Source organism: Anthonomus grandis, chromosome 3 (genome assembly GCF_022605725.1).
Source record: "Anthonomus grandis grandis chromosome 3, icAntGran1.3, whole genome shotgun sequence".
In the NCBI taxonomy this organism is placed as follows: Eukaryota; Metazoa; Arthropoda; class Insecta; order Coleoptera; family Curculionidae; genus Anthonomus; species Anthonomus grandis.
The window spans coordinates 46,007,738-46,034,929 of record NC_065548.1 but is presented as its reverse complement, the minus strand read 5'-3'; the positions used below and the strand labels follow the sequence as shown (position 1 = coordinate 46,034,929).

The following is a 27,192-nucleotide window of genomic DNA, read 5'->3' as shown; positions in this document are numbered from 1 at the left end:
AATCGAATTTATAAAAAAAAAGGCTGTTTGAGACTTTATTTCCGCCAATAGAGACTCCACCCTGCCAGTTTTTTAGAACCTTTCTAATAATCCATTCTCCGTATATGTTGAAGAGAATTGGGGAGAAAATTCAGCCTTGTCTGACACGTTTTCCGATGCTAAAATCCGTTGAGGGTTTTCCTTTTTTTTACGTTTGCTCTATTCTTGTCGTGCAGGGCTTTTATGACATATATGAGATGTTTTAAGACTCCTATTTCACTTAGGATGCTCTAGAAGCAGATTTAAGTAATGTAGGTCAGAATGCAAGTGTAATGAATTTATTGGATCAATCCTCATAAAATTTTTTAAGGCCTCTAATAATAAGCGAAGCTTACGACAAAGAATCTGACTTTCATCGTTTTAAGATAAAGAAAGACCCCAACTGAGAACTAACACTAACTAAGTAGCAAGAATAGCTAAAACTTTTGGTTCTAGCACCAAGGAGGATGCCAAAGGTCTATTTATTAGTTAGCTAAAGTATAATGAAACATCATTTTTAACTCGCGTTAAAGAATTTTAAAGATTTTAGAAAACAATAGTTGGCGAAGAAATTTTTTATGAACACCGGTAGTTTTTGAACCCTCGATAAGGTGGGAACTTCCTCACTGGGTAATACAACGTCGTTGATTCCCTGCACTATGGTCTGTTGCAGTACTATTGTGGCCCATGGATTTACTACCATATGCTCATGGTCTGTTGCTTCTAGGAAGTCCAGTATTTTGCCCAGTCTTATCTTCTATGAAAAAGGTTTGGCTTCGACCAGTACTGTAGTCCTGCTTTGGTTAAATGCTTTCATAGTTTCTTACTATTCCTCACAATCTCTACATAGCGGTGTATCTACTTTACCGAGTCTATGTAGGTGTTTTCTGCAGGTTGTATGGCATGAGCAGTCCTGCTACCTTTTGCAGTGACCCAGTAAGTTCTCACCTTTCCTGGACGGGTCGCCCAAAAGTTGTTTGGAGAGTGTCAGCATTAGCAGTTGTTCCCAATAGCTGTTATGCTCAAATTCCAACCAGTGTCTGATCCCTTTTTCCGGTTTTATCGCTTACTGATTCTGGGCCTATGAGTCTGTTAATGGTCCTCTTCATTGCAAGTTGGATTACTTTTCTTACAGCACCATGGTTGGTATATTCTGTCATAGGATTATCTTTAGCCTGTTTTGCTCTTTAGCTAGATTCGCAAAATTCGCCCAGCAGTTTGGTACAGTCTTTGACCTAGTCTTAAACTGTTCTAAAGCGTTTGTTGCTGCCTAATATCCTATAATGATTGCGCAGGTTCGGCCTTTAGTGCCCCTTCTCTCATCAGTTGGTCTCAGGTCTGGATACCTCTCGCCAAACGTCCTATATTTTGTCAAAAATAGGACATTGTGTCCAACTTTCGTTAGGATCGTTGTGCCATTCAACAGTAGCTCCTTGTATTGGTAGCGGGCCTAGCGCTGTTAGGTTTTGTAGTGCAGAAGTCATTGACATTGTGTGTGTGTCATTGACAGCTCTGAATAACAGTCCTCCTCTCTGCCGCATGGCACCATATTAGTGTATCATTTTTGATGAGAGTCCCCATGATCTGCCGAGCATTCTCTTACAGTATATAAGAGTTTTCGTGGCCTGTTATTTATTACTTACTTCTTGTAGCTGCGTTTTACAGCCAGGGTCAAACGTAAGTCTTTACCTCATCTTCGACTCGCAGGTATTCCCCAAAGACCACTTACGAGCTCTAGTTTTGTCCTTTTTGTAAGGGCAACTAGGGTCATTTTTGCGGGGCTTACCCTTAGATGTTCTTTCATGCACCAGTGCTCGATAACGGTCCGAGCTTCTTGCTTCTTTTTAAATACGTAAGCCTGGTTGCCCCCTCGTGCTAGTATCCCACAGCGAAGATATGCTGTCTCTCCAGTTCTATCTTTGATATAAGGTTCCACAGCGGTCCTGAAAGAACTTCCCTCTGCGGTGTTCCCCTCCACTCCTTGGCTTTTAACGTGGTGCTATTGAAACTCGCTGTCACTTTCTTATGACTTAACATTTGCTTGTCCCCACCACCTATCATAGAATGTATACCTCGTGCAGCTGTGGCATGATTGATTGAATCATATGACGTGTTGTCAAATGCTTCCTCAATGTCTAAGATGGCTCCTAGGGCGATTTCTTTATTTTACAAAGATTGCTCGACTCCCTGGGTTATCTCGTGAATCGCTTGTTCACAATATTTACTTGTTTGGTAGGCATATTAGTATCGATGTAGAGCGCTAATCTATAGAACGTCGTCTCTGATGTAACTTTTATAAGCTTTTTCTCTGTTTTCAGGCGGAATTATGTAATACAGATGATACACTTTTGGTAGGAATACTACCTTCAAACTCCTGGTATGTGCGCCGGCTAAACTGGCGCGCATACGTAACATGGTAGCAGCAGTTCTTTGTCCTGCTGTAGCATGATGATATGACATGACATACTAGTTATTCCAGAAGACTTAAATGATTTGAAGGTGTCTATCGCCCCTTTTACTTTCTCCTTAGGTTACAACCATTTTTACCAGTTTCTTGTTCTCCCTTTTGTTCCTGTTTGGAATAACAGGAGACAGATATTGGAACTGTCTTGATGGGAGAATTTCCGATCCCGGGAAGTGTGTGTTCAACATTAAACTAAACGTCCTCGGCTATCGTATACTTTCCAGTAGAATTTATGTAAGAACTAAAAGTCTGTTGTGGTTCTTTGACTATTGCCTTGTCGAGTCATGCATATTCTGGTACCACTCTTCAATTTTCTTTGCTCTGTTGAAGAGTCTTTTTACTGTCCGCCTAAGCTCACTCAGTTCTTGGTTTCACCAGGAGGTATTCCCAGCCTGACGTGGTTTACTTAGAAGACATGATTTCTCGAATTTCACTTTGAGCTCTAGATTGTTATTAGCCTGGACGGTGGGCAGTTTTCCAGTTGCGTCCTAGTGTCTTTTTACAGACTCCAGTGGGATTTCCGTCTGGGTCCCTTTTCCTGGGATTCCTGTAAATCCTTGAAGTTTATCCGCAGATTCTAGTTCGAATCTTATAAACTTATGATCTGAAAAACTGGGTTCGTCAGGTACGTGACCATCATTTATCATAAGGTCACAGATGCGTTCCTTGCCTAGGGTTAGATCAATTACTTCTCTGCGTAGTACGTTGACGAATGTCGGCTCGTCCCTCACATTAAGTATATTTAGGCCCAAGGTTGCACAGTAGTCTAATAGTGTCTCACCTCGTTTGTTTCTTCCAGTGCTATCCAGGTCTACCAGTCTCCGGACGATGGTTAAGATAATTGGTGATATATACAATATAAAGTGATATATACATTTTTCCTCGTAGAAAACTAAAATTGTCCTAAGGCATATATATAAAAGTGGCGGATATGAGAGGACGTTTAATAAGTTAATCAAAGATGGAAATAAATATACGAGAATTTATAAGTTAATATATCCGACATAAAAGCCACTACGCAAAACGAGATAATCCCAATCAGTAATTTTTACCAAGCTACCTAAACATTCGTCAAATGCATAAAGGCTATTAAGAGAACAGGTTACAAAAAGGATTTACAGACAGCAAGTTTTGATGTTTTTACTGGTACTTGATATAAATTTTAATAGCCCTACATCGAAATATGTCGCAAGTGTCACGAATACAAGGCTCTAAAAATAGTGCTAACACCGATGCGGATAAAGTAAGACTTAAGCGTTTATTATTAGTTTACAATCTTACTCTTTCAGATATAGATATTGGACAAAAATAATTGGAGTCAGATGATCTGACCAAATTCCTCATGTGTTTAGTAGTAAAATAATAAACCTAATAGATATCTTTCAGTGAGTTAGAATACATTCAAACACGGTGCGTAGGGCAAAACCGAAATATCAATATACCGGTTACGTTTCTATATGCCATTTAGAAGAAACCAACTCTTGAGACAATTGATAAACAATTTGTCTTTTTAACAAACAAAACTTTTATCAGGTTATCTTCGCCTTGAGTGTGACAGTGATCACGCAAGAATTGAAAGGTGTAAAAAAACAAATATCGAATGATTTTAAAATTATGATGCTACGAGACTGGTTTCAGCTTGTACGTTCTTTTAGAGGTAAATCCAAATTTACAGCTGTTGGTCTTAGCCGATAAGATTTTCTGGCATTTCCAAAGCTCTTCGGTAACATACCTACTAGTGAGACGAAGTACCGGTACTGATAGGCAAAAGGTTTCTTGACTAAAGATTAAATGGCTAAAATATACCACAGAGTTTGAAATAATTCAATTTACGTGTACACTTAAAACCCTCGATTTAAAAAGGGAAGAAAAAATCGATGATGGTCGACTATCACTCAAATTGATGAATTTTCCTTTATTATACAGCGTTCTTTTAGCCATTAACACAAAGAAAAAGAATGACCTTTTGTCATGCTTTTTATCAAAATTTACCTACTTACTAAAATACTACCTGTATATATATATATATATATATATATATATATATATATTTGTAGACCGATAAAATTGAAATAGAGGCGTTTTTAGGCCTTTCATATTTGCTGGGTTCTTTTAAATCTGGACACGAAGATCTACGATCTCTATAGGCTACCGACGGGACAGGTAGAGATATATTTCGTTGTACGATGTCTCTTGCACGTTTTTCTTTCCTATTATGTTGCCTAATATTCGACGATATGGTTACCAGGCGGAAGAGAATGAAAGTCGACAAACTGGCTGCAATATCTGAAATTTATAATGAATTTGTTTAAAACTCAATGATGTGTTACACGCCCTCTGAATTCTTAACCGTAGATGAAATGTTAGTTCCTTTTAGAGGGCGCTGCGGTTTTAGAATTTACATGCCTGCTAAGCCAGCGAAATACGGCATCAAGATTCAAATTTTAGCAGATTCCAAATCACATTATATGATTAATTCTGAAATCTACACCGGAAAACGCAGTGATCGGTCTAACGTGTCTATACCGACAGAAACAGTACTTCGTTTAGTTGGTCCTGTGGTTGGGACCAATAGAAACAGAACGGGAGATAATTGGTACACATCAATGGAATTAACTGGTGAACTTCTCAATAGTAAGCTTACATATGTTGGCACAGTCAAGAAGAATAAAAGATTTGTTCCACCCGAATTCTTACCTTGAAAAAAACGTGAAGTAGAGTCCTCCATTTTCGGGTTTACCTCTACTCATACTATTGTGTCTCACGTTCCCAAAAAAAAACAAATCCGTAATATTGTTGTCGACAATGCATAACGATAATGTTGTAGACGACTCATCAAAAAAGCCGGATATAGTGTTATTTTACAACGATACAAAAGCCGGTGTTGATGCACTAGACCAGAAATGTGCAACATATTCGACATCTCGCAGGATGACAAACACGCCGATGACCAATGGTTATTTTTCACATGATTTTAAACGTTTCTGCAATCAACAGCAGAGTTATCTATCAATTTGCTGCCGAAGGAAAAGAAAATTGTAGATTAAATTTTCTAAAAAATCTTGGTCGTCAACTATGCGAAGCCTATATGAGATCGAGAGTTTGCAACAACAAAATACCACATAGGTTGAGAGAACTGACTGCAGATATACTTGGGGTTGCTATAGAAACGCATTGTGCTCTTCAGCAGGCTCAGGGTGCCTCCAAGAGAAAGAAATGTGCTTTCTGCCCACCGAAAAAGGACCGCAAAACGAACACCTTCTGCGATTTCTGCAAAATACCAGTTTGCCAGCAATGTTCAAAAAAAATCTGCCCAAAGTGTGTTTAGGATATTTTGGCCAACAAAATTTGTTTATTAATGTTTATTTCATTATTTTCTATGAATAAATTAGTTTATTTTGATCAAACAGTTTTTTATTTTCAAAATAAAAAAGTGGGTCATATTGACCCGCGGGTAGCTGTAATATTTTACTATAGGGAGGATAGTAGTTAAGGGTTAAAACTGTCAGTTCGACGCGTGCAATTTTTCGATTTTAGTTAAAACAGTGAGTTAATGAAATGGTGTATACGCTAGCCGAAAGACTAGAAATAATTAAAAAGCCTTTATGGAGCTCAAGATCGGTGTGCTCGCAGAACCGCGGGAGCATTTAATGAAAGGTATCAAGATAAAAACGTGAGCCATAAATACGTATTAGAATTGATACGAAAATTTGAAGAGACGGGATCGATTTGCAATAAGAAAAAATATGAAAATAGAGTTGTCGATGAAGCATGCCAAGTTGAAGTACTAGGACAATTTGCTATGGATCCAAATACCAAAGGCTGCAAAACTAACAAATATTTCCACTGGTTCGGTACATAAAGTTTAAAAAAAAAATAAGTTCTTTCCTTATAAAATGCATATTCTTCATGAACTCGGAGAAGATGATTTTGATAGGAGAATTCAATTTTGTAAAGTGATGTGCCAGCGAATTGACGACGATCCCCATTTATTGAAGAACATTTGCTTCAGTGACGAATCGACCTTTTTTTTAAATGGCCTGGTGAACAGACATAACTGTAGATACTGGGATAATGAAAATCCGTATGTTTTTCGGGAAGGCCATGCCCAATATCCCCAAAAAATGTTTGGGCAGGAATTTATTGGAATGAAATAATCGGGCCATTTTTTTTTGGAAGAAAATTTGACTGGCGAAATTTATTTAAACCTTTTAGAAAATGCAATATACCCTTTCAATCTATGGAAAATCAAGTAGATCAACATGGTGCTATATTATTGAATGAAAATAATATACATTTTCAGCAGAATGGAGCTCCCGCGCACTACACTTTGGTAGTTTGAGAGTGGCTTGATGAAAATTTTCGAGAAAAGTGGATTGGCAGACGTGGTGCAATCGAATGGCCTGCGCGGTCTCCGGACCTAACCCCACTAGACTTTTTTCTTTGGGGCTACTTAAAAAGCAAAGTTTATAAAACCCCACCTGAGAGTATTGAGAATTTAAAAAATAGAATATTTCAAGAATGCAGAGAAATTAGCGGGCAGACTCTTGCCAATGTTCGTAAGGAGTTTAAAAATAGGCGTTTTTATTGTCTTGCTAATAACGGCGCGCATTTTGAACATTTAATAAAATAAGTTGGTTAAACTAATTAAATTTGTTTTTCTACCTTACCGATTTACACTTTAATTGCTTCTTGGTCAATCAATTTTATTTTTTTTTACAACCATTGATAGCATAATGAATGCCTTTTAAAATAATGTATCACACCATGGGGTAGCCATTTGATATACCAAAGTTTGGCGTAAATAAAATATTCATTATTTCTAGACATTTTCGTTAACTATTTGCTTACACATTTACCGATTTTATTTTTTTTGGTACCGTTAAATAGAGAATTTTACGCTGCTTACTATGATGTATCACACGATGGAGGTTCCCATTTGACATATTAAAGTGAGGTTAGCTGGAGGTGAGGAGGTGATTGACAGAACTTCAGTAATTGCATAATTAAACGGCCCCCTGTATATCTAATTTGACATGCTTTTTTTTTTTTTTTTTTTTTTTTTTTTTTTTTTAAGAAAGTTATTAAGGTTGGATTGTTTTGAAATGAAAGCACTGTATACTGTATATATATATATATATACAGTTATGGTCATATAAATAGCACACTTTTCTTAATTGCGATAAAAAATATTAAATACCATTTTCTATTTTTTTTATAATATATTTAGCTTAGATCTTCTACAAAGAGTTGTATTTAATTAAAATTAAAAGAGTATTTTAAATATGTAAGAAACATAACAAAAAAACTAAAGAAATGCTGGCCATTTAAATAGCACACTTAAAAAATATTTACTTTCACCAAAACCAATTTAATATTTTGTTGGGTATCCTTTATTTTTTATAACTTCACTTAATCGCTTGGGTATTGACTCCACCAATTTTGCACACACGCTTGCCGGAATACTGTTCCAAGCCTCTTGGAAGTTTTGCCATAGTTCATCCAGATTTGAGGAATTTAATACCTTAATTTTGGTTTTAACGTGATCCCACAAATTTTCCAGAGGGTTCAGGTCTGGGCTTTGTGGCGGCCATTCCAAAACATCTACCACATTTTTAGTAAACCATCGTTTTATTGATTTTGCAGAATGTTTTGGATCATTATCGTGCATGAACTTACATGTAATTGGCATAAAATGCTCTATGTATGGTTCCATAACATTCTGCAAAATCTCCCTATACTTGTATTGGTCCATTATTCCCTCTATAAGATGAATAGGTCCAACACCATGCCATGACATTGCTCCCCATATCATAATTGATCCTCCTCCATGCTTAACAGTTTTAATTGTGTACCTAGGGTTTAAGGCACGATTGGGAGGACGTCTAACATAGCATTTTCCATCATTTCCAAATCTATTAATCTTGGTTTCATCGCTCCATAATATGGTTTTCCAAAAATTAATGTCCTTATTTATATGTTGTTTAGCAAATGCCAATCTTTTTTTAATATTTCTTTTTGAAACAAGTGGTTTTTTCCTAGCTACACAACCTTTAAAATCTTTTTCACATAATCTTCTTCTTATTGTTCTTGCAGAAATATTGACGCCATATTGGTCTGCTATTGCACGTTTTATTTGGGCGGAACTTAAAAATGGATTACCCTTGCTTATTCTAATAATAATTTTATCCATGTTATACGTGGTTTTTCGAGGCCTTGTTAATCTTTTCTTGTTCATTGTGCTTTGAGTGGTCTCATAGAGAGCCAGAGCATTATAAACCATTTGCTATAGCAGAAATAGAAAAGCCTTGATTTTTCTTTTCTATAATAAGAGCTCTCCTCTCTGGTCCACAATGTTTCTTTCTACCCACTAAAAACAAAACTACTCTTGACAATATTCAAAAATTTAAAAGTTAAAATAATACTTACTAATAACCACTCGATATATTTAATAAGAATGAAAGGTGTGCTATTTATGTGTCCAGCCTTAAAACGTTAATATTGGAATGAAATTCTGTATGTGCATATATTTTTAAAATAAACATAAAGTCTTGCATATTAGGAGGAGATTAACTGCTTAAATATTTTCTTATCAGTCAGGAATTTGTTTTTTGTAAGTAATATATGAAAAGGCTAAGTGTGCTATTTATGTGACCACAACTGTATATATGTATATGATTTTGCGATCTTTCCACAGACTTACCATTCTGCTTTCTGCAGTAGTAAAGTTCAACTCTTTATCATTAATCACTTTTACGTAACAATATATGCCGCTTAGATCATCGGTCATAATATAATGCATTTCCATTGTATATTCGTCTTCTAATTGATCTTGAAGCCAGTAAAAGTGGACTCTGGAAGTGGTATTTTCGACAACATGAACGCTTGTTGGCTTGAAGAATATATGTGTACCTTAAACAAATATAAGGTATACTAAGAATTTATACAATTTTGATTATACAGAATTATTCATGTTATACTGCAACATATAGTAACGAAATTCAGGAACACACTTTTATTGGCAACGTCAAAAAAACTCTAACCTGACTCACGTTGACTGTCGTTTAATTGTTTCCAGGGTAAAAACTGACTAACCAATTAAAACTGAATAATATGTTGTTAGATAAAAATATTATTTTTATAGGAGACGCACAACAACCGTTTCAAACAAGGCACGTAGTAATTCTCTACTGATCGCTGGTAAAAATTTCTGTTATTTTTACCAACGCATCGCATTACTTAGAATCACTACCTGGACTTGCATTTTTTAGACAGTGGCATCGCATCGCGTTGCCCATATTATTATTAATATAATAATAAGCTTGTATACTTATCTCAATATTATAATAAATCAAATAATAACATAGAATTACAAGATTATTAACAAAAATATCGCTTGACGCTAAAATATGTCACGAAACGTGTCCTTTTTAAAGACCCATGAAACAATTTAGAAATGTTTAGAATTTTCTTTATTGTTCTTGCTCAAAAAGACGAATACTTTCAAGAAAATACTGACAGTCAAAGCAAGCAAATATACCAATTCTAGAAAATTGAGAATACAGGGATTTTTCAATAATATAACCTAAATAAGCTAAATTGGGGTCAAAATGGAGTCCTCAAATAAGATGAGCTACTTAAAAAACTATACACTATAGATGAAAATATTAAACTAAACGTAAGTAGAAGCCTAAATAAACCCTACTAATCAACTTTAACTACAACATACCAATAAAATAGTACAAAAACTAGGAGAATAATCAACGTATTTACATTTTCATAATACTGCTCGCCTCTCAAGTTTGATCGTCCCGATCAATCAACACTTCCAGAGTTGAACATGGGACTCCCTGAGTCATGATAAGGCACTAACCGGACGATGTTTACCATATTCATCTTTGTTATCCGACGTTGCTGGATACGGTACACCACGTCGTTGATTCTGGTGACCACATGGAATGCAAATGCAATGCAATGAATTCTTCTCAAATCTTCTGAAGCTTTGGTGACTTGCCCTTCATCCTCCGTGGATTGTATCACGAGACTCTATCCCACGGATTAAAACCGGTAGAATTTGCCTTTGAGCCATAACGTGATTTTATTGTCGTACTTTCTAAGTTAAGTTTATGACGTGCTTGTTCGTGGACCATTTGCAAACGCTCTTGTAGGTGGTCGAAGTACTCCTTAAGACTTACAAATTTACGTGTCTCCTAGTAATAATGTCCAAAGGTAAACGAACTTCATCACCGAAGACAACTTTTGCTGTTTTTTTTAGTTGACTTGGGGATAGAAGAATGATATACCAATAGGAATGGTTGTATACAGGTATCTCAATTGGTTTGCTTAGAGTTAGTACCACAATTCTTAAATAGGTTTGAAATGTGCGATTAAATCTTTCAATCATTCCATCAGACTGAGGGTAAATGGGGGTTGTGTGTGTCTTATTGGTTCCCAGCCTTCCTTATGGATTACTTTAGTAAGTGGCCCGAGGTTTGTCCGATTCCAAACCAAGAAGCAACGACAGCAGCTGAAGTGCAGTTCTAGAACTGGATATGCCGATTTGGTGTCCCCAGAGACATACATGAAGACCAAGGAAGGAACTTTAGTCACGAATATTCCAACAAGTATAACTGGCATAGCATACTTGTTGGAATATTCGTGACTCAAAGTTCCTTCCTTGGTCTCCATGTATGTCTCTAGGGACACCAAATCGGCATATCCAGTTTTAGAACAGCACTTCAGCTGCTTCTTAGTTTGGAATCGGATAATCCTCGGGCCACTTACTAAAGTAATCCATAGCAACAAGAGCATATCGATTTCCGGAGCTACTAGTAGGAAAAGGTCTTGCTACGTCTGTGGCAATTCGTTCAAATATGATACTACATTATCACTGTTCAGCCAGTAAAATCATTCTCTCACTTTGGCTAAGGTCTTACTAACTCCAAAATGTCCTCCGCTAATACCGCCATGGATAGTTTCAATAACTTCTAGAATTCGTTTTTCGAGGAAGGACTGTCAAAATTGTCAGATATATCTTTTCTTTTCCATCTACGCTTTTCCAGACTCTTTTTAACAATCCATGTTTTATACTCAACGAATCCCATTGAGACCAATAAGGTTTTAGTTCTGGAGATTTGTCAGAAATATCTTTCCATTCTGGGTTTGAAATTTCTCGAGACTTCAGTTCGTAAATAAGACCAAATACTGAGTCATCACATTGATCCTGGATTAAACTAGCTGCGTCATACTCTTCAGGACTGTCAAGGCCAATACGATGACAAGTAGATATCTCTGGATGTTGTTTCGGTTCCTTTTTAAGACAATGTTGACATGTTTCAGTGCAGGGTTTTCTTAATGAAGCATCGTTTTGTTGATATCCGCTTTGCTATGTTCTATTAGTAAGATACTCTTGTAATCGTTAAAGCCACCTTGTATTTGTCCTTCAGGGTTTTTGACATACAATAGTTTCTTTCTAGTTTTATTGAGGTTTTACTGAAATAACCACACTTGCAATTGCAGCAAATCACTTGCTCGCCAACTTCATATTTTTGTGATAGAACGGCTCCAATTTCAACATTGCTGGCATCTGTATGCAAAATAAAAGTTTGTCCAGGAATCGGATATGTTAAAATTGGAGATGTGCATAGTGCTCTTTTTAGCCACTGAAATGCTTTTTCGCAGTCTGCTGACCAACTAAATATTATTTTGACCTCCGTAAGCTTATGTAGAGGTTTGCAAGGTTAGCAAAATTTCTTACAAATCTTTTGTAATAGGTACAAAGGCCCAGAAATCTTCCTAACTGGTGTTTGTCCGTGGGTCGTGGCCAATTTTCGATTGCTTTTATTTTATCTGGATCAGTCTTGAAACGTTTTTCTGATATTACATGGCCAAGATATCGAACTTCTTTTTGAAATAAGTAACATTTTTGAGAACTTAGTTCCAGGTTGGCCTCTCGGAGCTTAACAAATATCTCTTGAATATTCTTGAAACAATTTTCAAATGTTTTTCCCAGTATGATAACATTGTCCAGATATACTAAGCATGATTCCCAAGTCATTCCACGTAACACAGATTCCATAAGTCTTTTAAAGGTGGCTTTTTTTTACACAGTCCAAGGGGCATGACAGTAAACTACCAAAAATCTGTTCCAGTGGAAAATGCGTCTTTTTCCTTATCTTCTGAGTGTATCTTTACATGCCAGTAGCCACTCTTCAGATCGAGTGTTGAGAACTAGTGTCAATCTGTTAGCGTGTCCAGGGTGTCCTCAATTTTTGGTTGGGGATAACTGACTTCTTTAGGCATTTTTCATGACTGTCACTACTGCAGAGCATACGCCAATGTTCTCTCCTTATTTCAGGTGTTGATCATATTCTTTCAAATTTACCATTCGAACAAAAACAGCAGATTTCTTCTGCGTAGATAACGTCTTTGGTGGAAAAATTCCTTGACTATATAGTTTACAGCATTCCATGGGCTCAATCAAAACGGTTTCTCCTTTTTTCCCCCCAGTTGAGGCATTAATCACTACCACTGAATTTACTGGTATAGTAATATTCTTAGATAACTTAACAACTCTAGTATTTTCTTTATCTTTATATAGATGGTGCATAAAAATCTCTTTAGTTCTCGTCGTCAATATCCGGTTACATACATCCATTTTAAACTGCTGGGCATTCATAATATCTAATCCTAATATGACATCATCCATAATTTCTGCCACTAGTACTGGCTGTTGGAATGTCGTTAAGCCAATGGTGACTGTAGCTTCATGTAATCCAAAAATCGCTTTTTATCCGCGGACTCCAGAATTAAATATGATGATGGTGAAATTCTATAGTGAGCTACGATATTCGGCTTCACGATAATACGTCTTGATCCTGTATGCACCCTCATCTCACATTCACGATCGCATATTTTTCCCAGTACTACCAAGCTCTCTCCAGAACGTGGCAGTAGGTTTAGTCTTATATGTGGGGCTTGATAACACCCAGCCAGCTTGCACCATTGGGTCTCTCAAAGGCTTGGGGCATTGGCGTTTAAGGTGCCCCTTCTTATTACAATTTCAACATTGGAATGGTCTTTTAGGTCTTCTATATAAAAACTATTCAATCTTCTTCAGGTCGTCTTCACTTCAGATCACTTTCCGGAGTTCTGATTCGTCTAATTCGTGTCTATCTTTTAGTTGCTTGAGAAGCTATTTCATACTCTAATCCATGGGCCAAAGCTTCCGAAATACTTTTATGATGAGCCATCCTTAGAGCATGGTTAGTATCTAGATCTTGAACCTCATCAATAAACCAATTTATTCAAAGCTCTATTGGGGCTGTACCCTTCAGAGCCAGATTTACTAATTGAGCAACATCGGCCCCAATGTGTGAAGTCCTTGCTCGGGTTGTTATCTTCTAAATTTCAATTGAGCCAGTTATACTTGTTATATGGGCTTCACCGTATCTCATCTCTAAGGTACGCACCAGTACGTCGAAGTTCAGCTGATCCTCAGATGGCACCATTCTTAATATTTCTGTAGCTTCTCCTTCTTAAGGTGCAGCTTAAGATTGATTGATTGCCTTTTCTTCTTTATCCCAGCGATTTCCCCCAGCAGCGGTCTCGACCTCGTTTAAGTAGGTACTCCATACTTCTTTGCGTCAAATTTTGGTGAGTTCACTTTCGTCATTGTTTGCATTCCAGGATCGGGATAAAGAGGGGTCTGCTTTACTTTTATCTCTGGTTCCTGGAGCTTTTTTTGTACTTATTGTCTTTATTGGATAAATGATCTTTAATTGGATTTAATGATCTTCATGTTTCTTGTCTCGATCTTCTTGTTTACGGTCTTGTTCTTTTTGTATCCGGACTCGTTCCTCTTGATCTTTTCTGTATTTAAGAAGTCTTTCTTCTTGTTCAACTTTCTGCTCGCCAAACTTCATTAATGGAGCTGCTTCATCTATTTCTCGGTCTTCATCTTAGCCTGATTTCTTGTCAAAGGCATTCACTAAAATATGCTTTCAAAAATCCTTTACTTCTGACAATTGTAAAATCGGGTAAGAGTAGCATTATCAACTACGAACCCTTTTCATAATCATTGAACAATCATTCTTCCTACATATAAAACAGCTGATACTAAGTTAGTAATAACTAGTTAGTAAGTTAGTAAAACGAAATTTAGGAACACACTTTTGGCAACGTCAAAAAAACTTGAACATGACTCGCGTTGACTGTCGTTTAATTTTTTCCAAGGTAAAAACTGACTAAACAATTATTAAAACTGAATAATATCTCACGAAACACGCCCCTTTTAAAGACCCTTGGAACAATTTTGAAATGCTTAGAATTTTCTTTATTGTTTTTGCCGATGGAGATCAATAATTTCAAGGAGAATACTGACATAAACCCTACTAATCAACTTTAACTACAGAATAACTATTTTATTAGTATTAAAATTATTTATTTTTTATATTATTAGTACAAAAACTAGGAGAATAATATTTAACGTATTTACATTTTCATAATAATATGAAATTAATATGGTTATTACATTAATATGACATTAATATAATATGGTGTCATCATTATCCTAATATTTAGAAATTAAAATATTTTTATTATTCTACCATTCCTTCAGGCTACCATTATGTCCAAGCTGTAGTCAACCTCATTTTATCGTATTTAATAAATGTATTTTGACAGTATGAGTATATCCTAATTGTTGAAAATTACTCAAATCGTTCCAGTACATAAATCTGATGAAAAAATAAATATTTGTAAGTAAATCAATATACCGGGCGGTGCGTCGCCGAGCGGAACATAGGAAATCCCATGTAAATTTTAAGGGGGTCAATTATTGGCTTCCCTGTACATTTTACAGAAAAAATGTAACATAACTTTTTTAAGAGACCAATCTGGCAAACCCTTGTGCAAAGTTTCAAAAAATTTTAATAAGCGAGTCTTGAGTTATTCAATTAAAGGTAATTGAATCGTGAATTTCGAAAAGGGCTTATCTCGCAAAAACGTAATTTTTCAGGAAAAGCTAAAAACTGAATTGCTTCTGACAGATTTGAACAACAAAATTATGAATTTTAAATGTTTTTCTAAAATGGACTTTAGAATTTCCCGAGATGAGCCGTTTTCGAAATTTAAGCACCACTTGAGAGGTTATATAATCACAAGAACATTAATAAAGAAACTTCAACTTTATTTTTTAAAGAAAGATACAAAAACATAAAAAAATTCCTTAAAGATCAAATTTTTTTTTGTTAATTTATTTAGAAAATAATAACAAATATAAAGTAACTCTGCTAAAAGTCTTGTTTAATGTCAGCTCCTGCTTCTCTGTCAGTAGTCGGCCAGCTCAAAATACTATCGTAAAAGTCTTCATATTCTGCAGGTATATACTGCCTCAACTTTTTCAAGTCAGTCATTTTTAAGTCTTCAACAGTAGGAAGATTAGCACAAATACCTTTAGTTTTTGGAAGGCTAAAAGTTTCAGTATTAATTTCGCTGTCAATGAAGGGGCGACATAAAACTTCTCCAGGCTTTTCTGTATTAAAGTCAAATTCATAAAAAGTTGAAACTTGAAAAGATACTTTGTTTTCTTTAGCAACTTTTTTCCATAGCATCTTTCTGATAATGGTTTTGCTTTAAAGTGTACTTTGCACCATGCCTTGAAATCAATAATATCGGTATAAGTTATCGTTTTTACACAAAATTTGTCTGTTTTAGTGCTACTGAGTATTAAGTTTGTATACTGCTCGTAAGTAAACAAACCATCTTCTCTTCTAATCTTACGCTTTATGGTTGCAAAATCTCTACCACAGTCATTAAAGGAATAATCTCTTTGGGGAAAATAAAGAATAACTTTTAAATTTCGAGTAAGTGACAAAGCGATAAGATATTTTATTATGGTATTATTTTTATTTTGCCCAGGACATCCGTCGCAGAATAAATGTAATTCTATAATATTTTCAGGAACATTTTTAAATATAAAGTCATTTAAAATCGAAGCTACTTCGTTTGGTCCCTTCAACGCTTGGCCCTCGAGATAGGAATACAAAGTTGCCTTCCCCGTTTTCATATTATGTACGCAGAATTCGTATACCCAAAGTTGGCGGTAATAGAACACTTTTTGGTCTGGAAATACTGGCAGTGGTAGATTCTGCTTCGTTCTCGTTAAATTTTTCTGTAATAGCTTTGGCTTTATTAAAAAACTTCGATGCCCGACACTTATGTATGATTAGCTCCGCACTGGCGACCCTCTTGGCATTATCGTTTAAATGGGGATTCTTCAGCTTAACGCTAATTTCTTCACATTTTGAGCACACATCAATTTGTGGCCTACCAAATGCCAAGTCAAAATTTCATTGAAATAATTTCTAAAAAACTGATAATTTACTTTGCTTTCTGGATATTTTGCCGAAAATCTCTCATGCAATATTGTCACATTCAAAACAGATGATTAGTATTTTTTTACAATGTTATTTGAATAGTGAATTTCTTTAACAGGAATTGACTCGATAAAGTTGTGAATTAAAGCACATGTTTCTGCGGGCATTACATTGCTTCTAGACCCGGCAGATTTTCCTCGCGTATCGTGGGGGCTTTTATTTGCAATTTTTAGTAGTCAAATTCTCTTTATTCTCTTGTCGGTAACACTATGCAAGTTTAGAAAAGCTACTTTACATACTTCTTTTCTGTTTCCATCTGCTTCGATAAAATACATCCTTGAATATATATGTCCTGTTCATATTTGGTATTAAAACCATTTATGCGATTCAATATTCCTTTTTTGGCATCATCGGATAAAACTATTTTTTCACAAAACCATTTTTGTATTTATTTTATATTGAATATAATAGCTACCTACTAAATAAATAACATTATTTATCTACCTCTATCAACATCTCCTATTATTTTTTAATTATGTAATAGAACATAGGTATACATTTACCTACAACTAGGCCCAGATTTCCTACAAGGAATATTTTTACCCACGTGGTTTGTGTGTGCAAGTCCCTTAACTTTGGCTTTTTTGATAATTAAATTTTTATACATTTCACTATTTCTTACTCCTCGCTTCTTTTTCTCTACTCCTGTATCTGCCTCGTCCGAACTACTAGACTCACTCATTATTTAGAAAAAAACTAGTAACGTTGAACAAAACAGTACCCAAAATATGTGATTGTTTACTAATTCAAATGACAAACTTGACGTACACCAAGTAACTGTCGTAAAGCGACTGAAACAAGCAAACTTTACGATGCCTATACTCCAATAAAATTCACGTCTTATAAAAATAAGAAATCCCCTTTTTGGTTCGCTTCATTTACTAAACGCGTAGCAATGCATGACGAAAAGGACCCATCTCAGCGAGATGAGTCGTTTTCGAAATTTTGTTTTAAAACCACGAGTTCGTATTTGTAAGAACAACATCAGATATGAGCCCTTTTCCTTTATAAAATAAACCTATAAAACCTGAAAAATTTGCGGAAAAGTCAAATTTAATCAAAATCCGAGTTGAGTCCTTTTCGAAATTCACGATTCAATTGCAAAATTAGCAAATTTTCGGTTCAGGTAAAACCAAACGGGCACCAGTAAAATGAATATTGTCACTGACGTGAGGAAAAGTGTCAATAAATCAGTGACAGTCGATATTTGAAAACAAGTATGAATTATTTAATCGACGAAAAATCTAATAAATAAAAGTTTAGATAAAAAGTAATGTTAACGTGTCTTACTTTGAATGTATGGTTGTGAGATTGATAAAATGAAAAAAAAAACATTTCTTGTATTCGGCTGTACGTCAGATTTGACAAAGCCTTATAACAAATTGTTTGCTGGTGGCTAGTGTCTGGTTTTACCTGAACCGAAAATTTGGTAATTTTGCAATAACATTTAATTGTATGGTAATAAGCTAACTCACTTTAATTGAGTGTCATTAATTAATGAAAGTTTCAAAACTAATACTCTGTATAAATTAAAAGAGATCGTATATAAAATCATTTCGAGTATCTATTATTTTTTATCAGTTTTTCATTTTGTATCTCTATATTTTTATTATCACTTTTTGCACAAAATTTATATTAATCATGGTCAGAAATGTAACTTATTAATGTTTTTTTTAAATAAATACTTTTAAAAAACTTACTTTTCATCCAATCCATATAGAAACTATTGCTACTGCGGTGTATAATATTAGTATCTCCTACATATAATGATCTAATTCTGGAATTATTCCTAAAGTTTAAGGTCAAATAGTCGTTCTTAATAACAGCTTCTAACCCATTAAAGGTTAAACTTACTTCTGCATAACTAATATGTATGCAGCTAAAACAAATTAAAACAATAATGAAATGAGTCAAACCCATTTTTAAATGATGCTGTTGAAATCAGTGATCAATTGAAATGATTATTATTTTTGTCCTTTCAAATATATCATCTGTGGTTTTCAGATAGGTAATATCTTATTTATCTAAAGTAGTTAGAAGTATTTTTAATTTTCGATTAAATATTCATTTTTAGATTAATATTAAAGATAATCATTGTTTTGATGAGACAATGGTTTGTACATCAACTTAATTTTTGAAAACGTTTCACTTATTTTAGCGTTTTCTTTTTTAAATTTAATTGACATTGCCATGCACTCTTAACGGACACCTATAATATAATATTATTTATTATAATAAATATTATTATAATATTTGTTTCTTTTCTAGAAGAATGAGGATTGATTAACAAAGAGAAAAGTAATATGTCACCTAAGTAAGTTGAAAAGAAAACAAGAATTTCGGCTTCTCCTTCTTCACAAAGCGTAACTAACTGTTTGGTTCTCCGTCCGACCTATTCACCATGCGCCTAGATTGGTTTAATTTTGTTTTTTGTTCTCTTTTCATTTTATGTCCGTTTAGTAGTACGAATTATAACGCAAATCCCTAATGTATTACCCCTGGGATAAAATATTTGCTTTGTTAGCAAATAATAGTTGCATAGTAAAATTCACAATCTCCTATCTTTGTTTGATAATGAATCGATAAAAGTCCAATTGTTGACCAAAATATAAAGGCAAAATATGTCGTAACTTTAAACATAGCATGGAAAAGTGCCAGTTCCGTTAATCTTTTGTCAACTACATTCAAAAATGTCCTTTCTGGAACACTAAATATCTAGTGTTTAATTCTAGGTCTTTATCGGTTCTTTCCAAAAATTTTTTTTGTTAATATGAGTTGTCCTTATCGCGCATTGTTGCTCTATAACTATTAGCTACAAGACTATTGGTTTTTCCAATGTTTGGTGGTGTGTTATATGAAAATGTGAAAATATCTCCTTTTACCCCCTTTATAATTCTCACAACTATTTCCTTCGCAATATCTAAAAATGAATAGCCATTTTTGTTGAATCTGTCAGCCATTCTTTAATGAAGTGGAGAGTATCATAGATAGGTGCACTGAACTTACCCAATATTGATAGTGTGTTTCTACAAAATTCACTAAATCTTAGCAACAATCTAATAGCATCCTCCGCCTAGCCTCCGTTAGTCCTTTTTTAGTAGTAATAACTTAAACTCTTTTGTAGGCATAGATTTAAGTTAAATCTTCTTTTGTTAAATGCTTAATCTAAAAGAAAAAAGACCAAGTGATTTAGAATTATTTCTAGATGAACTAAACTATCCTTCAATTGCTTTTCTTAGTGAATATTGGTTATGGTCTGAGGAGCCAGTTTACATTAGCAATTATAATAGTTATTTATTGTGTTATACACTTAGAACATTGAAAGGCTAGAATTAGTAAACAACAACTTTGTTTGAGTCCAACATGTGCACAGGGGCAAGAGGGGTGTTTTATTTACAAACATATGTGCCGATTCTCTGTTGTCAAGTCGACACAAATTTCGAACGGAGGAAATTTTTAGCTATATTTTAACAAACATTATAACGTTAATTTAACTTATTTCTGTTATATTTTATAGGAAAATTTAAAATAAAAAGTATAAATACTACAATTAACCTATTTTAAGAATAAATATAATATCCTTAAGCAAAAAAAAAAAAACAAAATTATTAACATTCTTATCCCTAAAACTGCTTCTAAAAAATTTGAAGCGACAACACCGGAGCTTAAGCGCCTAAACCATACGCGTTGTGTCATCTGTCAAACGGCTTTTTGTTTATATTCGGGATTCGTGTATTTTCTTTAATTTTTGGTTTAAAAAGGAAAAAAGGCCACGTTTTAGTATTTTTTTAAATTGCTAGGATGGCAAAAACTTGTGTCGTTTGTGCCGCATCATGATAAAAACGTGATTCAAGCCGATCTTTTCACAAGTAAGTACCGATACTTTCATAACATCACATCATGGGGTAACCATCATCATAAACGTAGAATAGGGGATCTTATAGATATAAACCTAATAAAAATTTGAATGTGAAAGTGTGCGTAAAATACCAACATATTTATATTTTTAAATCTAAAGATTTTTTTGAACATATTCATCTATTAATAGGCTATAAAAGATATAAAACTAGAATTTTGTCCCTGGTTTTATTACAGGATTTTATGTTTTTTTTGTTGTTTTGGCAGAAAAAATGCATAATACCTATGTACCTATCTATATATAGTTTGATATCTATGTATAAAGTTAATTTTGTCTTTCTTTAAAATTTGTTCCATAATTTTTTTTTGTTTTACCTTATTGCAACTTACAATAATATATATAGTAATTGGCACCACATATTAATTTATTACTGTAATTTTTTTCTGCTTTTTGATTAGATATCAAATACCTATTATAGATTGCCCAATGATTATGCCCAAAGGGAACAATGGGTTTCATTAATGGAAATCAACACATTTAAAAAGAACATATTTTTTGTTCAGATCACATCCTTAGAAGTGATATAAGGGAGATAATATTATCAGTAGCCAGACTTTATTAAAAAAATCAGCTCTACCTCAAAGGTAATTTTTTTAAATATATTTTTCTAGTATATTTATAGGTATGAGTATATTTTACCTTAGAATTATTGATAAAGGTTTGCATGCTTTTATTTACTACATTATGTAAGCTAAAAAAACAACCTTTTAAAACTTGTGCTTGGGCTATGTTGTAAAACATACAGCTTCTTCACAAAAAGTATTAGTGTTACTCATATAAGATTTATTTATACCTAATACTTATTAAATTAGGTATGTGTGTAAAACTATTTTTTTACTAGGATTTCTGATGCACTGGTTAAAAACACGGCAGCCAATAATTCAGTTAATTTACCAAGTGATTTACCCTTCAAAGCTACAGGGGTAGCTTTCCTGAAGAGTGCAAAAACTTCTTTAGCTTTCAAAATGGTATATAGTACAAACAGTGAAGCTAATATAGACACGTATGGATAATTAAAATAGATTAATATTCTTGATACACCAAATTTTGTATAATTACAGATCTGATCATTCATCATCAACAATAACTGCATCTGAGAATTATAGTTCTACAGTAACCGTGGAGTCTAGGTCAACAATTACTATTTCTCATCCAAGCCGTTTTTGTTTAACTGCTACACATTCCCTGACTCTGCCAAGGAAAAGGTATAAATACACCCAAAATAGACTACTAGTTTTATGCCATGTATCATCCTATTCTATATATCTTATTTAAAAGTGATATGGTATTTTATTGTATTATATTTGTTTAATTAAATGCAATTAATCAAATGTATGACATTACAAAGATTCCCTATAATAACATACATTTTATTGATCAATTGGATTATCATAATACATTTTTTTAATTTTTTCTTTTTAATTTTGGTAATACTATATTTTTATGTATATTATTCTAGGGTAAAATCAAAATGATATCCTGAGGACCTAAGCACTGATGATTCCACCGTTTCAAGAGCTTAATCACTTGTCACCAGATTATGGAAAAAAAATAAAGAACAAAAAATTAAAATTCGAAGATTGCAACAAGCAAATTTGCGCCAAAGAAATTGAATTAGATGTCTCAAGTCATTATTAAAATACTTACATGAAATAATAACATGATTTTATGGAAAAGCCCAACATACTACATATTTTATTTGACTTGTAAAAGCACTTGTTTGTATATTACTACTAATAAACTCTCTAATCTAATCTATTGTACATAGTCTTTATTCTTAGCTTTGTTTTTTAGTATAAATTAATATGATATAATATTTGGTATTAGGTATTATATAGGTCACTATTAAATGTCTCAAAACCATTATACAGGCTAAATAATCATAATAAAAATCTTATAACCTACAAAAAACCTGCAACTCCTTCACAATTTGAACATCCTTGTAGTTTTAACTTTTTCCGCTGAAGCAATACTGTCCCTTTGAAAAAGTCAGCAGCATAGAAGTATATATTATGTGATGTAAGTAAGTGATGTAAAACTGAGTTTTGTCCAATATAACAATAACAATAAAATTTTGCAAAATGTTAAAAATTTGTGTCTTAAAACATGATTTATTAAGAAATCTATAATATTATATTAATAAAATATTTAATTTTCATAAAAATGCTTTGACAAAAATGCTGCCTTTCATTAGGACCTTCCTCTAATGAAGTCCATTAAAAAAAACACATAAATAGCTCATAAATGGTAATATTACTTATACTCAAACTCTTTATTTATTAATTAATAAAAATTTATCAGGTAAATATTTGTTGACGACGTCACTGGTAGAGAGTGCTTGTATCTGTGACATAAACAATGCAATCGAGCGGCGTTGCGATGCCATTACCGTTTTCTCGTTTCTTCGTACTTTATTTTCATTTACTTAACTTATATTGACTTCGATATAGAGTATCTTATCAAATTTATTTTTAAAAAATGCTTGATATTTTATTAAAGGGGAGCAGTAGTATTGTTTTGTGCCTTCGGAAACAACTGAAAATTTTTATGATATTATAAAGTGATTTTTGCCATTTCTCTATAAGCACTTGGCATCATTGCATCAGAGATGTTGCAAGCAAACAAACCTGCCCATAGTTCCACGGCATGCTACTTCTAGCCTTTCAATGTTCTAAGGTTATACAAGCCATTTATTCTCTTCAAAAACTTTTCATCCCGGAAATTGTAAAAATCCTTCATGAGTGCCTCAAAGGAAAGAAGCTTGACTTGTTAGAGGAGATGGAGGTCACAAGGGCAAAAAGGAGTCCTGTACTGTCTTGTGCGAACGATGTTTTTACATTCGAATCGTATTTAATTTTTAACAATATTTATCACGACCTGGATATCATGTAAGTTTATCGCCTACGAACTTGATGGTCGCTGATTCAATTCTCGACCAAGTCATATTTTACTTTTTATTTCCGTTCTCCCGTTTAACTTAACCTCATTCTGTTTGTTTTATTTACTTTCATTTTATTTAGTTTGGAAACCGGATATAACGTGAACGTCAGTAATATTTTTTATAAATTTATTTTTTATTTTAACTTAAATGTTTGTGGTATTGAACGAATAGCTTTACCGGTAAGTTGTATCTTAACGCTGTAATGTGTGTCTATGCATTATTGTTTTTTATACTAGGGTTGCTTTCTACTTCTTACTTGGTTACTTGCTACTAGATCTGATGATGCCATAGGGCAAAACACGTTTTATTGGTAAAAAAAAAATAAACCTAATCTGAGACCATTGACTTTGTGTCCCTCCAATCTCTGAATTTTTAATTATAATAGTAAGAACTAAGTCTTCGAAAGTGCAATGCCTTTACTTTTAAATTTAACACGATGGTTCGGTTCTTTAACCGTTATTAAGTGCAAACTAACAACAATTACTATTCTACGGGCTTATACTGGACTTATTACAGACTTATGATGTGCTTAGTCATGTAGAACTTTTGGTCATGTGTGAAATGCATTATATCGTGCAGAGTTCTGACAGTAGCTGTCTCCAGATATTTGGAATTTCGACACTGGTTGGCTGAAGATTCCTTGATTTTACGCGATTTAAGTTGCTTCAAGAAATTTAATTTTTTTTCAGTATTGTTCCTTACATAAAATTTTTGGCTGCTCCTAATGTATGTTCTGGCCGTTGGACCAAGCGTGTTCTACAATTCCTAATTTGGAAAGTTCTCCTGCTTGGGTTAACTTTTAGTGCTCCTTTTTCCTAACTTTCAAGGGTCGTTTAGTCTCACCAATATATGAGTCGCTACATTCACACGATATTTGATGTATACAGTTCTTGGTGTCCACTAGGCTTTCTGGTTTGGTCTTCAACACTAAACCTCGTATAGTTGTATTCGACATAAACGCAGTTTACACGTTGAACTTTCTCTAAAGTTCCCCTGATGTACGGGATCGCTAAGAATCCTGAGGATTCCTCTGGCTCTTGTAGTTCTCTTTTTTTTGTTACCGCTGCTTTCATGATTGTTGTTTTGGTCAACTCTAGTGGGTACTCATTTTGTTAAAGGTCCTTGGTGATATTTTCATCTTTCTATCCCCATCTTAAGGTCGTCCCTGTTGTTGCAAATTGTGGCCGGTCTTTTATATAGTGACTTGATGATTCCCACCTTTGTTGGCACCATCTTGACACCTCAAACAAGGAGAGAATGTATATGCTCTGAAGTAGTGGCAGTCATAAAGAAAATTGATAGAATTTAATATTCAAGCAGACCTTTTTCTATAGGTTTACAAAAGCTTTTTTAAAAATGCTGTGCCAACTTGACCATGGACCAGATTAATAAATTGCGACGTCTTATTGAAGAAAATCAAAATGTTCAAAAACCAAAAGTGTTTTCTTTGCAGGATAACGACCTGAGAAGCACTAATTTGTGTGGTGCCATCAAGGTTTGTTATATTATGTCATATTATTATAACCTCGATTATTCAAGTGCCATCAAGGTTTGTTATATTATGTTATAATATTATAACCTCGATTATAACCTTGTTCCGAGGTTGTGTTATTGTTATAATGCGTCACAACCAAACTGTATTCAGAGGAATAAAGCATACAATAAATCAGTCTATTACCAAACCTCGTCTGGGTCTTATTTCATACACCCTATAGTAACTACACCTTTCCACACCAAGCCTCTAATAATTCTGAGCTACCGTCTGCAAACTCTTGGCAAAATTGTAACACTGTAAAGTTAACGCCACAGAAAATGGAACTTAGCATCCCTCCAGAGATGGACGAAAGTACCTGGCATAAGACCGGTAAAGACACATAGACCAGCCCTCCGCCTGTGCCACGAGACAATTACTGTTCTTAAAGTGATGCGAAATCCGGCTAGTGATAGGTCTTTAACGGGACATTAGCATTTAAGAGGCTATCTTTACATCATAGATATTGCGGAAATTCCGGGATGCGGTTTTTTCAAAGCTATTGGCCTCTAGACACCCTCCATGGAGCAAGATAAGTCCATTAGTAGACCTATGTGCATAACATCACCTTTGACTACTCACAGTCCTTACTGTCTTACAATTTATTGTCTCCTTGGCTTCCGATAACGATTTTTTCGATATTTTACCAACAGTTATTCTAAGCGCTTAGAATAACTGTTTACTAGTTTTTACAAAAGACAACGATATAATTTTTTTATCGATAATTTAAAAAAAAAACAAATAAAAGGATGATATGATTTGAATCATATCAGAGATATCTTTTTTGTTTTATTTTGACATGTATAATTTCAAAGCAAGTAATATTATCTAGTAATTATAAATATCGAATATATTGTAAATATAGCACTTAAGAATTTTTAAGCATTTTTAAGCGTGGGAAAGCTTATGAGTAAACATATCCCTTGTCAAGTATGTTGTAAATATAACAGGTTAGATAAGTACTATTTTAAGAACCTGTGCTAATGAAAAGAAATCAATAATATTGAGCAATATTTCTTAATCTAAACAAAGCTTTCCATATAGTAGATATAAATAAAACTATCTTAAAAAAACCATGCTTAAGGCTCAACTATTTAAAAGAAAAGGCTTTAGACTACCTAAAGTACAGGTGTAAAGTACTCATGTTACACCTGTGTAGTCTAATTTCTTTTTCCAAGAATTGATTTTTTACTTCTTGAAAGAATCATTCATCTTATTTAGTTTTTTTGAATTGTATTTAGTTCGGGTATCAGTTTAATAAAACAAAAAGTGCTCTGAAACCCTCTACTTTATAAAATAAAATTACCTTATCAAAGGCGCTCGTAGATTCAATATAAATAAAATTCATCTGATTCATTTTATTCTAGACCTTCAACAACTGCCTGCCCTAACTGATGATTATTTCATTGCGAATTGCTTATTACGCTATTTAATAATCACCCTGTAAAACTATTAACATCAGATAATAAACCGCGCATACCAATACATCTATAAAAAAAAGCCACGCAACGCATGACGGTATTAATAAAACAATTTAGCTGTTTTACTCGTGGTATGAAACAATGATTTATGATGGTCTACTCTGATTTGACAAGTCATGGAGCCCCATAATGAAAACATCTCATGGACAGATCGCTAGTCATTTCGCCGCCTACTTCGTGACTTTTGACGCTGACTCCATCCGATGATGGATTATAACATCTTGCCTTACCTTGGTTCTCTATACATATTAATATGTCCAGGTCTATATTGTCTTCAATTAGCATTTTGAACAATCATGCCATTTTAATTTTGAACACAGTGAGTGATTTTTTCTTAGTTTAATAACTGTAGCAATATTAAGATAATATATTACCCATGAGAATGTGTATTTTGCTAAGC

General features: G+C 33.9%; 1 protein-coding gene and 1 long non-coding RNA gene across 2 annotated transcripts in view; one reads left to right on the top strand and one right to left on the bottom strand.

Annotated features, from left to right (window-relative positions):
* The window catches only part of LOC126734121 (rhamnogalacturonate lyase-like), a 44,007-nt gene extending 25,120 nt beyond the window's left edge, over nt 1–18,887 (bottom strand). Inside the window, exons 1-2 of the mRNA XM_050437654.1 lie at nt 18,621–18,887; nt 9,186–9,394 (exon numbers count right to left, since the gene is read on the bottom strand). Coding sequence (XP_050293611.1) covers nt 9,186–9,394; nt 18,621–18,840 — 429 coding nt within the window. The 5' untranslated portion in view covers nt 18,841–18,887. The remainder of the gene's footprint in view (nt 1–9,185; nt 9,395–18,620) is intronic.
* A 2,821-nt stretch (nt 18,888–21,708) lies between these two features.
* On the top strand, nt 21,709–22,602 carry LOC126734128 (uncharacterized). The gene is made up of 3 exons (XR_007659981.1): nt 21,709–21,842; nt 21,901–22,044; nt 22,299–22,602. It is a non-coding gene; the product is annotated as an uncharacterized LOC126734128 (long non-coding RNA).
* The last annotated feature ends 4,590 nt before the right edge of the window (nt 22,603–27,192 follow it).